General features: G+C 29.0%; 1 protein-coding gene across 2 annotated transcripts in view; it reads right to left on the bottom strand.

The window, feature by feature from the left end:
• Positions 1-15,810, bottom strand: part of cdc14 (cell division cycle protein 14) — a 109,894-nt gene that overhangs the window by 16,343 nt on the left and 77,741 nt on the right. For both annotated transcript variants that reach the window (XM_065499611.1, XM_065499612.1), the window contains exon 3: positions 11,302-12,198. In XM_065499611.1, coding sequence (XP_065355683.1) covers positions 11,302-11,356 — 55 coding nt within the window. In that variant the 5' untranslated portion in view covers positions 11,357-12,198. The remainder of the gene's footprint in view (positions 1-11,301; positions 12,199-15,810) is intronic.

The raw sequence follows: 15,810 nt of genomic DNA, 5'->3' as shown, positions 1-15,810 counted from the left end.
ATAATACAAAGTTTATGTAGTTGTAGCCCAATATTTATAAAATCAATCATCGGCAAATAAAACCCGAATTTTCTAACAGTTAGTGGTTTGCAAATTACAGGTTTTTAAGTTCCTTTTTTTTTGCCAAAATTTAATAACGATATTTGGTTTACCAAATATCGTATATATTTCAACAATTGTTAACAAGAACCAAGGGAACTTTAACAAATGCTGTACAAAATGATTATTTATTTGCCATTTAAAAAGAAAAAAATTGTAAATAAAATAAATTTAAAGCTATTTTTCCATATTGGTTTCTTAAATAAATGAAGCATGTTTTGAAATCGTTTTCTTTATGTAAATATAGTTAGTGTAAATTAATATATTTAAGCAGTATTGTTGGGGTATTTTTAGATTTATTTCGAAAATAGGTTAAATTATATGCGTTGCTATGTATTTACATAGATACTATTACAAATACTTTGTTACTATCCATTTTTTTCTATTCTATTCAGAGTATTTTAAAATACAATAATAGAAAGAAAAGCAGTTATGGGTTGTTACGTAGTACATAGTATGTATATTTTATGCAATATGAACTTCTTCTCATGTCATGTTTATTCTTCATATTCGAACAACAAGCAAACAAACAAAAAAAGAAGAAATATTTAATGTCTTACAAGTGCAGTATAAAAAGTTAAGAAAAAGGGTGGCCAAATTGAAAAAAAACTACAATTTTAAAAGGAAATATAAAGAACTTAGTACCAGAGATATAGGCATAAGTATATGCTAATTTAGGGCCACGCCCACTCGAAAATAGGAGGTTACAACTCGCCCAAAATGGTATTACAGATCGCAACTGGCAGCTATCATTTTCAGTTGCCAGATTGGCAATCAGAAATTTGTGATATTTTGTGTTGCCTTCTAGCAAAGCAACTGAAGTTCGGATGCCATCCATAATTGACCCATTAGTTCCTAACCTCAAATTTGCCCATCTTTTATTTTAATTTTACTTGCAACTGTGCGGCAGAAATGAAAGGAGATCGAGAAATGAAATGCAATTCAAAATATATATTATTTTACATTTATCTGTTAAACAAATTGCTGACGAAGGTTATAGCGGAACGGAGAATATAATTTATTATTAAAATTTTTCAATTATAAACAAAAAAGGGGGCTATGCTCCAAATTATTTCATTCAATTCTAACTACTTTCAAGTTTAAACTAATTTTAATGACTACTACTAGTCCCCCGAATTTAGATGTTGCATCAGGCAACCCTTTTGCCAAGCAACCCTCTGAGCAATTGTTATAAGTTTGCACAATACAAGTAATAAATATGAATGCAAATACAAACAAAAGTTGTTTGGATATTTTTGTGTGTTTCTAATAAATTTTATTTAGAGTACATGTTTTCCTTGCTGCTGTTTTTTTTTCTTCTTCATTACAATTTTGTTCTTTCTGTAAAATATAATTGTGTGTGTTGTAGAAAGTGCGCAGGGAGAATTTACATAGAATTTATTAGGTTTCCATGTTTTGTTTGCAATTTGAAATAATAAAAAAAAAAACATTCTGTTCTTAAAACAACAAAACAAACGTTTGAACTCAATTTTGTTGTTCTTGTTTGTTTGATGGTTCGTTTGCTGGTGGTGCTGCCTGCCTGTTGTTATTAATTTCACACCAACAAAAATTGGTTTGAATTTCAATTTTGAAAAAGGAAAAGTTTTTCATTTTATTATTTTTGTGAAAAAAAGTAGTGGAAAAATCTTTGGCAAACGCCTACAACAAAAATAAAAGAATTAAATTTGTAAAAAAAACAAGTAAGAGAGCTATATTCGGCTGTGCCGAATCTTATATACCCTTCACCAAATTATACTTCAAAATACAAATATTTTTAGGTAAACAAATTTGTTTTCATAGTTGTTTTTTTAATTTTTTGGAAATAATATTTTTTCGAATTCTTATTTAAAATTTTTTTTTAAACTTTAAATTTAAATAAAAATCTTTTTGTTTTTTAAATTTTTTTTTGGTAAAAAAAATTCAGGTTAAAAAATATTTTTTCCGATTTTGACCCATTGTAAGTCCAACTTACTATGGCCTTATATACGTCGTAGCAAAGGTCTTTGAAATATCTATCATATTGTCCATATTGTCTATATTAATAACTTAGTAATCCAGATATAGGTCAAAAATCGAGGTTGTCCTGGTTTTTTCCTTATATCTCAGCCATTTGTGGTCTGATATTCACGATTTTAAAATAATTCCGGAGATATTGATGTATGAAACGTGTATGTAAGTCATTTTGGGGCTACGGATTTCAACAGACAGACAGACGGACATGGCTTAATAGACTCGCTATCTATAAGGATTCAGAATATATATACTTTATAGGGTCGGAAATGAAAAATGTAGAAATTACAAACGGAATGAAAAACTTATACAGTGGTCGACATAAGTCTACGTACGACCACAATTTTTGCCACTTTATTACAGAAAACCCGGTAAATAAAAAAATAATAATGCAGTTAAGTTTGAAATCTATTTTTATTGCTATGCACCAAAAAAATGTTGTTGCAATGTAAACATGCAAAATTATTCATAAAAAACAATAAAAAACATTGACAAAAGTCTACATACGACCGCAGCATGTCCTGGTTTTTTTTGAATACTAACAGATAAGCATGCAATGTATTAAGTCTACAGTTCCAACAATATTCAGTAACTTTGAAAACACTGGTAGAGTTAAAAACAAGCTGCGAAGTGGTCGCCCAAAGAAACTACATCGTAGAGATATAATCTTCATTTTAAAAGAAGTCAACAAAAACTCAAATGTAAATGCCACAAAATTGGCCAAAGAACTCGCAACATGATCAGAAGTTATTGTTCATCCACGAACAATTCAAAGAACCTTAAATAATAATGGCAATTAAAGCAGAACTCCTCGTAAATTAGCGAACGGATCGCAAACGTCGTTTGGAATTCGCACAAAAGCACTTTGAAAAGGACATGGAATTCTGGAAGCGAGTTTTGTTCACTGATGAGTGGAAGTATAACATATTTGGAAGTGATGGGAGAGATAAAGTATGGCACAAAACAAATACAGCAATGGATCCGAAAAACTTACTCGCTACAGTTAAGCATGGTGTTGGCAGTGTGATGGTTTGGGGTACTGCCGCTGCTTCTGGAGTGGGAAAGTTAGTGTTTATTGAGGATAATATGGATTGTTATCAGTACAAATCCATTTTGGAATATATAACTCTTGGTTAAAGTTGGATTTTTTAGCAAAATAACGATCCGAAACATTGGTCTCAAATTGTCAATGATTGGCTACTCTACCATGCCCCATGACAATTGTACACACCACCTCACAGCCCGGACTTAAATGTTATTGAGCACGTGTGGGAAATTCTACAACGGAAGATCCGAAAATATCTTATTACTTGTGCACCAATGTTAAAGGAGAACCTTCCAGAAGAATGGCAAAATATAACGTCCGCAGACGTTCGATGCCCAGACGCTTGTAGATGCCCGTGGTGGCAAAACGAAATATTGAATTTAATGAAAATTTGTATTCGCTGAAAAATGTTTATTTAGTGTACAGATCTGTAGACTTTTGTCAACATATTCTTTTAATTTTTTGTGAATAAAAGTTAAATTAATTATAAATTTAGCGATATTTTTTTGTTATATTACTAAAAATGCATTTGAAATAAAACTGCATCATTATTTTTACTTATTATGGTTTAGAAGTCCGCGAGTTACGAAAATAATGCTGGTATGTAGACTTTTGTCGGTCACTGTATATACCCTTCTCACGAATGTGAAGGCTATAATGACAGATATGTACCCATCATAATGACATAAGTTATTAAAAAAAAAAAGCGGGTTCAAAAGATGTGCATCTATTGTAAATCCCGTATTTTTATGTCATACACCCAATAACTAAAAAATAATAAAAAAAAAAATAAAAAATTCAAGTTAATAAGTTAATTGGCTGACAAATGATGAAATATCGAGAATTGAACAGACATCGCTTGACGTTTGTGAATTGGCTCTTTGCAAAAGTGAACAAAAAAAACGCATTTTTGGTGATGAGGCCCATTTGACGTTAGAAAGTAAATTCGCTGTCAAATTATTAAATGTCAAGAATTGACAGTCATCCATTGACTCTTGGGAAATTTTAACCAAAGAACAATTTGGCAGCATTGAACGTTAGTGAATTGACTTTTCGAAAAACTGAAAGAAAACAACACAACATCTTTCAACATAATCATATTTAGTGATTTCCTAATTTCGAGGGTTTAAATATTTTTTTGATTTTGTCACACAGAGAAAATTGTGATAACCGGAGTTATTTGTAATCAAATGATTCATAAAATTTTCCCGATTAGGAACCCTAGATGAGGCTAATTTTCAATAACGAGTCAAATAATCGGCCAAACTATTCAGTTGTTAAATGACAAAATTTCCCTGTCGCGTAATATCTCGATTTGGCGATGTCAATTGACCGTATTGTTCTCATAATTTAAGGCCTCTCTTTGGATCCATTTGAAAACCAGGATTAACGTGTATAAAACACAAACAACTGATGCTCTGAAATAATAAATTCGAATAAATTTTGTGAAAAGTGCGACATCATATTCTATTAATTCCCATATTTCTACTTCACATTGGTATCCAAAAAGTGAGTTTTTAAGCCAATTTACTTCCTAAACTCAAAAAAAAGTCCCCAAACCTATATTACAAAATTTGTTTTTCTAAAATTTTCGATATTTTTCTCGATAATTTCGAAATTTTTCTGACTAATTCTAAAACACCCAAAGAATTTCCGACATATTCAGTATTTCAATCAATATTTCTCATTTTATTATATTTTAACATCTTTATTTTAATTTAAAGAGTTTAATAAAGAAATAAAACAAACACCCAACTATTTATAGTGAAGTGTAAACGTGCGTTATCAATTATGTCTGCCTAGAAATCTAAAATCTAAAAGCAAATAAGATTGATTTTTTTTTATTTTTAACACTTAATAACAAAGAAGTGTAATAGAATTATAAAAGAGTAAAAGAATGATGGAAAAATAGGAAATTTAAATCCAATTTTGTCGTTACACATTTGTGTTTTAAACATTATTTTCAGTTTGTAACCAAGACTACACGTGTATGCAAAAGCGGTGGGGGTAGGGTGGTATTGTATGAAATATGATTTAAAGTTATAGATTAAATATCACAAATTGTTTGACATCATATATACGTGATAAGGGTATTATTATTATTATTATTATTAAATAAAGAAATCTAAACATTTCGTGCGTAAAATGATTGTTATAATCTTTTTATAGGCTGCACTATGGGCTAGGATCCTTTAAATTAGAAAATAGGTTTTTATGGTTCTAAAATTTAAATAAATTTTTTTATAATTAAAAATGGTGAATACAAATATGAAGCAGAAAACTAACCAAAATCATTTTATAACAGTAATTTTAAATGATTTACTTGTCTCTGCTTTTTCCCAAATTTTCTTTATAATTTGTGGCTGTAATTTTATTTTTTCCAAGAGAATAATCATTAATCACACGAAATTCTTTTATTTTTTTATATTTTAATTTAAAACATGAATTATCTGCCTTGTGTCTACTTGAATGGAGAAGACGCAAATGCTAATAACAATTTACAATGTACATACGAAAATTTTCTTATTTTATATTGAAAACAATTAGGTATGTGATGAAAAACGATTTAGATGCAAAAATAATTTGAAAACGACAAATTCGAATTTGTTTAAAACGGAATTTATTGAAATTGAATTTTCAGAGTAATTAGGTAAACAAATGAAGAGTTGCTTATTTTGTTATAAAAATGATACAAAAATTGAATATGAAATCAATCGAAATTCATCACACCTAAATCGTTTTTGAAATTGATTTCAGTTTTGAAAACGATCGTATTCAAATTTATTTGTTGTTTTCAATATAAAATAAGAAAGAAAATGTTCGTTCGCATTTAGTGAGCCAGGCCCTAAATGGAATCCTTATACATACACATCTGCTCAAAATAATAGATACACCTAATTGGAAAAAATTTAAATGGCGGTAACATTGAAAATTTCCTCGCAAGCGTTAAGAATACATCATATTATTAAAATTTCTATCTGGCAATGTCATGTCAGTCAAAAATCTGGCAACTATTTGCTTTCATGTTGATTTTTAAAAACGAATTTATTTGAATTACAAAAAATTATTTGCTCTTAAAAATAGATACACATCAGTAATTTGTAATTTGTTTATATACAATTTTTGTTTTGTGCAATTTTTTGTTCCTATTTACGTGAAACAGTAAGTATAATTTAAATTTTAGCAACAATTTTATAAAAAATAGGACTCTTTTGAAGAAAATGGGACGAAATCATCATTGTACCGAAGATGAGAAAAAAATTGTTCAAACGATGAGAAATCAAGGAAAATCATTACGGGAAATAGCAAAGAGCATAGGAAGATCTTTACATTTTGTCCAAAATGCTTTATCTAAAAAACAAAAAAGAGAAACTCGAGGTAGACCAAAGAAAACCAGTCCAGAAACAGATAGGCGGATCGTCCTTATGGTTAAAAAAGACCCTTTCATATCATCGAAAGCTATTTCTGCGGAGCTATGTAACGAAATCAGTCCACAAACAGTTCGTCGTCGTCTTTTACAAGCTAAATTGCCGGGAAGAATTGCCAGAAAAGTGCCACTAATGCGCCAAAAAAATATCAAGACAAGATTAGAATTTGCTAAAGAGCACTTACAATGGTCCGGGTGTGAAGGCGAAAAAAAATGGAGAAATATTTTATGGAGCGACGAAACAAAAATAAATTTGTTTGGAAACGACTGCCAAAGAAATGTACGCCGACCAAAAGGAAAAGAATTCCACGTTAAATTTACAAAAAAGACGGTAAAACATGGCGGGGGAAACATAATGGTTTGGGGTTGCTTTTCATGGAATGGTGTTGGTCCGATATTCCGAATAGAAGATACCATGAATGCTAGTGGGTATAGAGGCATATTGGAAAACGTAATGCTTCCATATGCATCGGAAAATTTGCCATTAATATGGACATTCCAGCAGGACAACGACCCAAAACATAGTTCAAGATTAGTTAAAAACTGGTTCTTGGAGAATAACGTACCTGTTTTAAGCTGGCCCAGCCAATCCCCTGATTTAAACCCAATAGAAAACTTGTGGAGTGAATTAAAGATAAGGCTTTCGAAGGAAGTTTTCAAAAATAAAGACGATTTATGGGAGAAAACGCAAAAAATATGGTACGAGATTCCATTGGAGAAGTGTCAGAACTTGATATCCAGTATGCCCAGAAGAGTGGAGAAAGTTTTACAAAACAAAGGTGGATATACTGGATACTAGCTTTACTTTAATAATAAACTAATTTTTTTAAGATAAAATTTATTAGCTTTTGTTTAATAAGAATTTTTAAAAATGTATCTATTATTATGAGCACCAAATTTTTCGAAATTTAAGAAATTTAATTTACTTTATAATATTTATTATTAATTATGAAATATTTTGTTTTTGTTTTTTACTCTCCTTTTAACTATAAATAAAAATCGACTGAATTTTTTTTATAATTTTACAATATACCATTATTTTTTTTTGTTTTTAAAAAATAAATTTTGGTGTATCTATTATTTTGAGCAGATGTGTATATTTTATATTCATAATAAAACATTTTCTAGTTAATTTTTGCATTTAATTAAACATTAAATCTATATTCCTTTTATAATTATTACAATTTGATTTTCAATCCTCTATAAATTTTCCTCAATCTCTCGTGACCTTTAAACTTAATAAAAACCCGTTAATTTAAAATAAATTCCATATTTATCCAATCATATGACAACCAATAACGGAATTTACACAGTAACAACCAGTTGTATACGTTACGTTTAATTAAATAAATAATTAAAATTATGTATACGCAACAACAATAACAACAACAAAACAGCAAAATCAAAGAAAACACAATAATTCTGTGTAAAAATTCAATGCAACAACAGAAAATCAATTAAAAACTCAAACAATTATGAGACAAACACAATTATGAAGCAAAAAACTAAAAGAAAAGAAAAAAACAAATCAACGAACGAACAACAACAAACAAACTGTTGCATCAGATCAAGGCTGTTTTGTTTGTTCTGTTCAAACAACAACAACAACACAATACAAATACAAACAAGAAGAATAATAAACAAAAAGTTGTAATGGAAAACAATACAACAATGAAGAAAGAAAAACAATCATACTATTGTATACAACTGTGTGTGATTTAGTAGCACCTTGGGATAAGTGCTGCCAATAAGTTTAACTTAAGAATTGCTATAAATTCTATAAAAGGCAGAGTATTTTTAACTTATGAAAATAAATAAAATTATTAAATTAATAGCAAAATAAATGAACATACTGAAATATTGTTAGCTTAGACTTTAAAGATTATTGCGCCAGAATGCATCGATGCTGCACTGTGTATTAATTTTTTTTATTTTCGGTATCTTGTGAATGATTGCAAAGTTGTTTCTGATATGACTTATATTTATATGGATTCAGAGTTGGGTGGGTGGCCCCTCAAAGTTGGCACGTATACAAAATTTAAAAAATTCCAAAACTTTTATTTGGAACCTATGTTCCCCATTTTAGGAATCTCGGTATTTAAATAAAGGCAATGACAATAGTTATCAACCCATTGATTAAAATAAATTTCGATATATCTAAACGATATGACACAAATGATTTGGAAAACTCAATATACCTCTTCTCTTTCTTTACATTTATTCTATGACGAAGACAATAATAATAAAAAGTTGAAACACACCCAAACAGATAAATTAAATAAAAAAAAACTTCATAGTAATGCTTGCAAGATACACTTACAAAAATTGACTTATTTACAGAAGAACAAAAGTTTAAAATAAAAATAAATTGCAAACATGTTTAGATTCTTGAAATATTTGACAAAATTCAAAATATTTCACTTTCACTGAACAAATATTTAATAAATTAAATAAGTTTTTGTTATTTAACAACGTGTTTTTTAACCAATTTTTAATATTGTGTACTGGTTGCTTAAAGGACGGTCACACGGTATGTATTCCACATGTATTGTGACATGTATTCGATACCTAGGAATTCCATGTGTATGTCAAAATCACGTTATACGATTTATAATTTCTACTTCAACACGTACATGTGTAATTGCGTGTGACATAACTCTAGTAGTTTATAGAATTGTTGTTTATACATTTTTAAATCACAACATACTCTCATTTATACAGTGCACCAATTTTGCAGTTTGCAGCAATACTTAGTGATATTGCAAAATTTTCCAAATCATTTTGTTGATGTAGTTCTGAGTTGAAAATTAGCAGCCTCACTAAACATTAGTGATAGTAACTTAAACAATTTTGCACTTAAAATTAAATTATTTTGGTTATGCAATCTTCAGTTTAATGCAATTTTTGTCTGCACTAATTTGAGTGCAACTACATATTTGGCACTAAATTTTAAGTTCAAAATGATTTAAGTTTATTTTTGTACACTAATTAATATTTTAAGACTAATACTTCATTAAAAATAATAAAAATAATTTAAAATTTGTATTATTCGTTATTTCAGAACAAATATATACATATATGGGGGATTTCACTTCAAGTGAACCAACTTTTAATATCGATGTCTTCCGATCGGGATGAAATTTGCACCGAGGTTAGACCTATTGGATAGTAATTCAGACACAATTTTTCAATAAGATCGGTCAAGAACTCTCTGAGTCAAAATTTTATATTTTGGCCAAATATGTGATTTTTCTCATCCATGTAACTTATTACCTATTGTTCTTAGCAAAATGTGTCCCAAATAGCATAGCTAGCTATTTCTCCAATCTTTCGAAAAAAAAATAAAAAAAATTTATATTTTTTTCCGAAAACAAAAACTTGTTTGACTTTTTTTAAAAATGGGCCCTATTTTTGTTTTTTTTTTTCTCTTAAAATAAGACCTATTTGGTCGCTTAGTGGGATGCGAGTTCGATATCTATCAAAATAAATGTTTTGTTACTCCAATCATACAATTTTTTACTTTTTTTTGCAAATTCAAAACTTTGTTGACTTTTTTTCAAAATGGAATCTTTTTTTAATTTTTTTTTTGCTCAAAAAAAAGCTTAGATATTTTCCTTGAAGCCCTATTTGGTCTCGTAGTGGGATGCGATTTCGATATCTCTAAAAATAAATGTTTTGTAACTCAAAACATGCAATTTTTGACTTTTGTTTTGCAAAATCTAACTTTTTCCCAAAATGGGCCCTTTTTAAAAAAAATAGTTTTTGTTGCTCAAAAGAAAGCTTGGGTCTATTCCTATAAGACCTATTTAGTCGCTTAGTGGGATATATAGCAAAATAAATGTTATGTAACTCAAGATATACAATTTTTTATTTTTTTTTTTTTTGACAAAATCGATTTTTTTTCCAAAAGGGGCCCTTTTTAAATTTTTTTTTTTGCTCAAAAGAAAGCTTATGTCTATTCCTTTAAGAGCTTTTTGGTCCCTTAGTGGGATGCGAGTGGAATATCTATCAAAATAAATATTTTATTACTCAAGACATACAATTTTTTTGTTAAAACATTTATTTTGATACTTCCCACTCGCATCCCAATAAGAGACCAAAAAGCTCTTAAAGGAATAGATCTAAGCTTTCTTTTGAGCAAAAAAAAAATTTAAAAGGGCCCCTTTTTAAAATTATATAAATATGATATGATATATGAATATGATGTTAAACTTTTTAAAAAGTTCATTTGTCATTTTACTTTTAAAGTTCCTAATAAAATTAGAATATTTCGTATGAAATTTACAATAGTGATGGTTGTTTGTTTCAGAAACCAGTCAAGATGTGCAAATTAAACGATTTGCAAGATCAATCATAAAAAAAATTAAAATTTATTGACTATTCCATTTTTTTTCTTTTCTTCAACAATTTCTTTTAGTGTATCTTACTGCCTTTTTAGATAATGTAATATTGAAAATGATGTAAACAGTTATTGTTGGAATATGATTGAATTTATAAAAAAACAAAAACAAAACAGAGCACCATGCCGACAAGTTATAATACCAAAAACAAATAGAGGTTTATCAGCTTAGAGAAAACCAGTAACTCTTTTACACCCACTCTATAGAATTTAAAAATCAATCAAGTGTTAAATATGATCATCATAAAGTTAAAAACTAATTTAAGAAAAATTTAGAGCAGAAAAACAAAAAATTTATATGAAAATGTACAAAATACTTACTGCGTTGTATTTCTGAAGCCGCAGCCAGCAAATCATTGTTGTCGTCATCCAACATTTTGAGGCGGGCTGGTATTTATTTAATGGTTTAACGCGCAACAACAATATCAATAAAATAGTACAAACAGCAACAAACTAATTTGTATTTTTTTTTAGTAAATTTAAATTAAATAAAACAGAACCGAAAACACTAGTCAATAAAACTAGAATTTAGCTCAAATTGCAATCACAACATATATTGCAATAATAATGCTGTGAGTGTATAAATATTAATGCAACTTTTGAAAAAAAAACGTTTGGGATTTTTGAAAATATTGAACGTTTTTAAACATTTACGCCCTCTAAATTGCTCTTCTAGCCAGATGATGCTGTTTAAAAGCCTGTGTTGCTGTTATTGGAGGATAACAATTGTCAAAACTATTGACAATGTATTGATTGGTGTGTGCGTGCGTGTGTTTCTGTATATTTTTAATAATGGCAGCATACATACACAGCCTAGTGGGCTATTGTTTTTTGTTGTTGTGTTCTTGTTGCTTTGTTTTTATTATCCGCTCTGAGCAATAATGACCACAACAACTCAATTGAAAAATTTTGCAAAATGTCTTCCTCCTCCTGTTCTTCTTCTTGTACTTTTTTTTTTGATTGATTTTTGTTGTTTTTTGTGTTGGCACTAAATACGTGACCGACTTTTAAACGCCAACTGCATTTAACAGGAATCAACGATTAAAAATGCAAAAACCGCCTGGGTTGTTGCTGTAGAAAAATGTATGTTGATTTTATTATTGTTGGCATTAGAATTTTGCTGTTGTTGTTGGTTTTTCGGTTGCATGCAACACAGAGTTTTTTTTTTTCGTAAAACCAAGAATTTATAGATTATTTACATACAATTTTGTGGAAAATCTGCAATGAAAGAGAAATTTTAAAATAAATTAGTAAAATAAATGTGTAATTTAATTAAATTTTGAAAAATTTAAACATTATAATTTGGGAAAAACGAGTAAAACCATCAGGATCGGGAAACAAATAGATTTTAAAGGATATTGGTCACTTGCCAACCGTATATAAATTCAAGCAGAAAATAATGAATTGAATAAAAATTAAGGATAGGATTAAACAGGTAACACTTATTTTTATTCATAATTAATTCTGGCAATAAAATGATGCATTCTATTGATAAAAATACATATATTTGAGAGATATGAAAAATTCTATTAATTTAATAATTCCTCCGTGTTTTTATAATATCATCCCAATTGATCTTATACATTTCAATGGAGATTTACATACATATATTAACAAGAATATTGTTCAATTCATCCGTTCTTCATTTATCCAAATTTCGAATTGTAATTTCGACAAATATAAGAGACTTATTTGCCTTGAATTTTATAAGAACACAGATATATTTAAACATTTATTAGGGCTAAATCCTTATACCGGGAGGACATTTGTATTATAGTTCTATAAATCAACCTTCAAACAATAAAGTTTTTGCTGAGAAAAATCGAACTCGTACATTTTGGTCGGAAAAAAGTCGAACAATCGATTACGTTAGCACAAAAAGTCGACTAACTGAAAAAGTCGGAATTAGTTTTTATTGTAAAAATAAAGAAAAATAATTTTTCCCATCAATTAATCCGACAACCATATATTTATTACAATAAAACAGGATTTAAAGTGGAAAAGTATTTTGACAACATATGGATTCCAAAAGAACTGCTCATCTTTTGAAGTCAAGAACAAATCAGGCCAAATTCGGATACTCTGTTCTTCGGTGAAATATATACCAGAAAGAACGTTCTGCATAGATCGAAACAATCAGTAATAGGACGGGGCATGGTCTGGACTATAAGGCGGGTGAGGCGAAACTTCCCAACCACTTCTTTCTAAATAATTTTTAGCAGGTATTGCAAAATGTGGTCGAGCTTTGCCAAGATGGAATATTACGGTTTCATGTCTGGGTGTTTTTCGGCCAATGCTCGCTTCAAACGAATAGGTTGCGTTCGGTACAGTTTTCCCGTGATGGTCTGGTCAAATTTCAGCAGATCATAATATATAGGACCCAATTGCTCCCATCAAATAAAGAGCAAATAATGCCTATAATTCTTGGTTTTCAAACTTTTTTGGGTGGATCTTTGTCTGTCAAAATCACCACTTCAGAACCGAACAAACCATCTCTCGCACATTAAAACCGATGGAACACATTCATCATACGTTTAATTTTTTCGAATTAAAGAAATAAAGCAATACTTCCCGCATATGACGCTTTGTTCAAAAGATACGCCATCTATTGTAAAACCCGCATTTTTAATTCATACACCCAATATATGTATCTTGAACCGAAAGATATTACCCACAAATGTAAGCGTATTTTTTGTACTATCTAAATATATTCTTACAAGAAATTAATTCTTGATCATTTTTAATCCCTTCACCTTGAGTGGAAAGGATATATATAAGTTTGTCATTCCATTTGTAATATTATGGATCGTTTGTATCGGAGTCGATGTAGCCATATCCGTCTGTAAGTTAACCCTCTAACCGGCCAATTTTATTTCGATGTAAAATAATATACCATGTTATTGTTTGAAAAATAAAGAAATACGTTGCAATAAAAACAAACAAAAGACAAGTGCACGTTCTTATTTATCACAATAACTAAATTATTTGTCTCTTTAGACATATTTACCGTTATAACGGAAAAAATAACCAAATAAAGCAGCATTACAAACATTTAACATACCCGCCTAAAGGCAGCCTTGCCGGTTAGAGGGTTAAAATCAACTTTCTGTAGCCCCAAATAACTTACATACATGATTCATACATCAATATATCGATCTGGATTACTAAGTCATTAATATAGACAATATGGATATTTAATGTCGGACCAACAATGGGTGAAAATCGGGAAAAATATTTTTAACACGAATTAATTTTACACAAAAAAGCATTTTTTTGTCATAATAAATTTAAATTTTAAATTTAAAAAAATAGTTTTGGCTTAAAATTTGTTTCACAAAAAATTAAAAAAAAGTTTTGAAAATTAAATGAAAATAATTTTTGAAATTTTGTTTACCTAAAAATATTTAATATTTTTATGTTTTAAGTAAAATTTGGTTTCGGCACAGCTCTCTCATAGCTCTCTTACTTATTTTTTTAATTTTGTAGACGACCAACTCTTGGGTGCTTCCCACTAGCCTCCATTCAACCTACGAACCCATCTAAATACAAATGAACTCAGAAACACCTCCGCGCTGACTGTGTAACATTTCATTGATATGTTTCCAATTGTTCACGAGCTATCGAATCACCAGTATTAGCCAATTGTGGCCACAATAAATCAGTTATTATTGTCCCTGAAGGAGCCTGATTATGAGGAAAAGCTGCTCGAATTAACTATCAACATTTTGATAGTAAATTATGAAATGAATGTTAAAGAATGACAGCTCAAGTCTTAACATTTCATAATTTGACAGCCAATTTACATTATAACCTCAAATTTGCCTACCCTGTAAACATCACATTTTTACTAATTAACTATGTAGTTTGTATTAAAATCTAAAATTTTTTTTTAAAAAAAGTGGACTTAACATGTTTGCACATTAAGCTAAATAACATGTCGTAGTAAATATGAAAGTTTATTTATACAATGTATAATAATTTTGCCACCTACACTCAAATGGTATTAAATAATTAAAATCTAAACAGTCAAGCTGTTGTCCAAAGCAAAGGGTAACCCAATAATAGTTATTTAATTGGCAAGAATAATAATTAAATACTTCATATAGCTTAATACAAAGTAGCCATGATATTATGGCGCTATTAAGTCTGGCAAATTTCAAATGAAACATTTCAAACAATTTAAAATATAATGTAATTGAATTTTAATCTAGAGAATAATAATACAATAAAAGTCATTAATTACTGCAGTCTTATTATATTTCGATTTTTTTGATTTCAAAATAATTTAGCGATAATGTTAAAAAGTAGCTTGGAGTAGCCAACCTTGCTTCTTATCTAAATGGGAGTAGTGTTGTGCTTATGGGTCACCCTTTTATGACTAACTAACTAATTTTCCAAAGAGGGTGTGAAAGAGAGTCATAGTTTAAAACAAACAATATTCACATATGGTTATAACAACAATATAAACCAACTACAAAAATAAAGTAATTTAGTTTTAGCGTTAATAAATCTAATAACTAATGATCGGGTGGATTAGGTGTCATTTAATTTAAAAAAAAAGTTTCAATTTCAAATACATAAATTAGTATAGAGATAAAACATTTTTTTTTAAATTGGCTTTTGTAATATATTAAAATATAATTTGTGGCAAATAATGCATATTATTATCTAATAAAGGGAACAAATTATTTGAAAAGCAAATCATTTTAATATCTAGATAACTAAACACGGAATGAGTAGCAATAATACTTAATCCGTTTATAATTTGTAACAATTCACATATCTGTCCATACTAACTGGCTGTCAGAGACCTGCGCGGACTAAATTTCA

The sequence above is a fragment of the Calliphora vicina genome, chromosome 2, assembly GCF_958450345.1.
Source record: "Calliphora vicina chromosome 2, idCalVici1.1, whole genome shotgun sequence".
Lineage (NCBI taxonomy): Eukaryota > Metazoa > Arthropoda > Insecta > Diptera > Calliphoridae > Calliphora > Calliphora vicina.
This window is presented reverse-complemented; position numbering and strand designations above follow the sequence as displayed.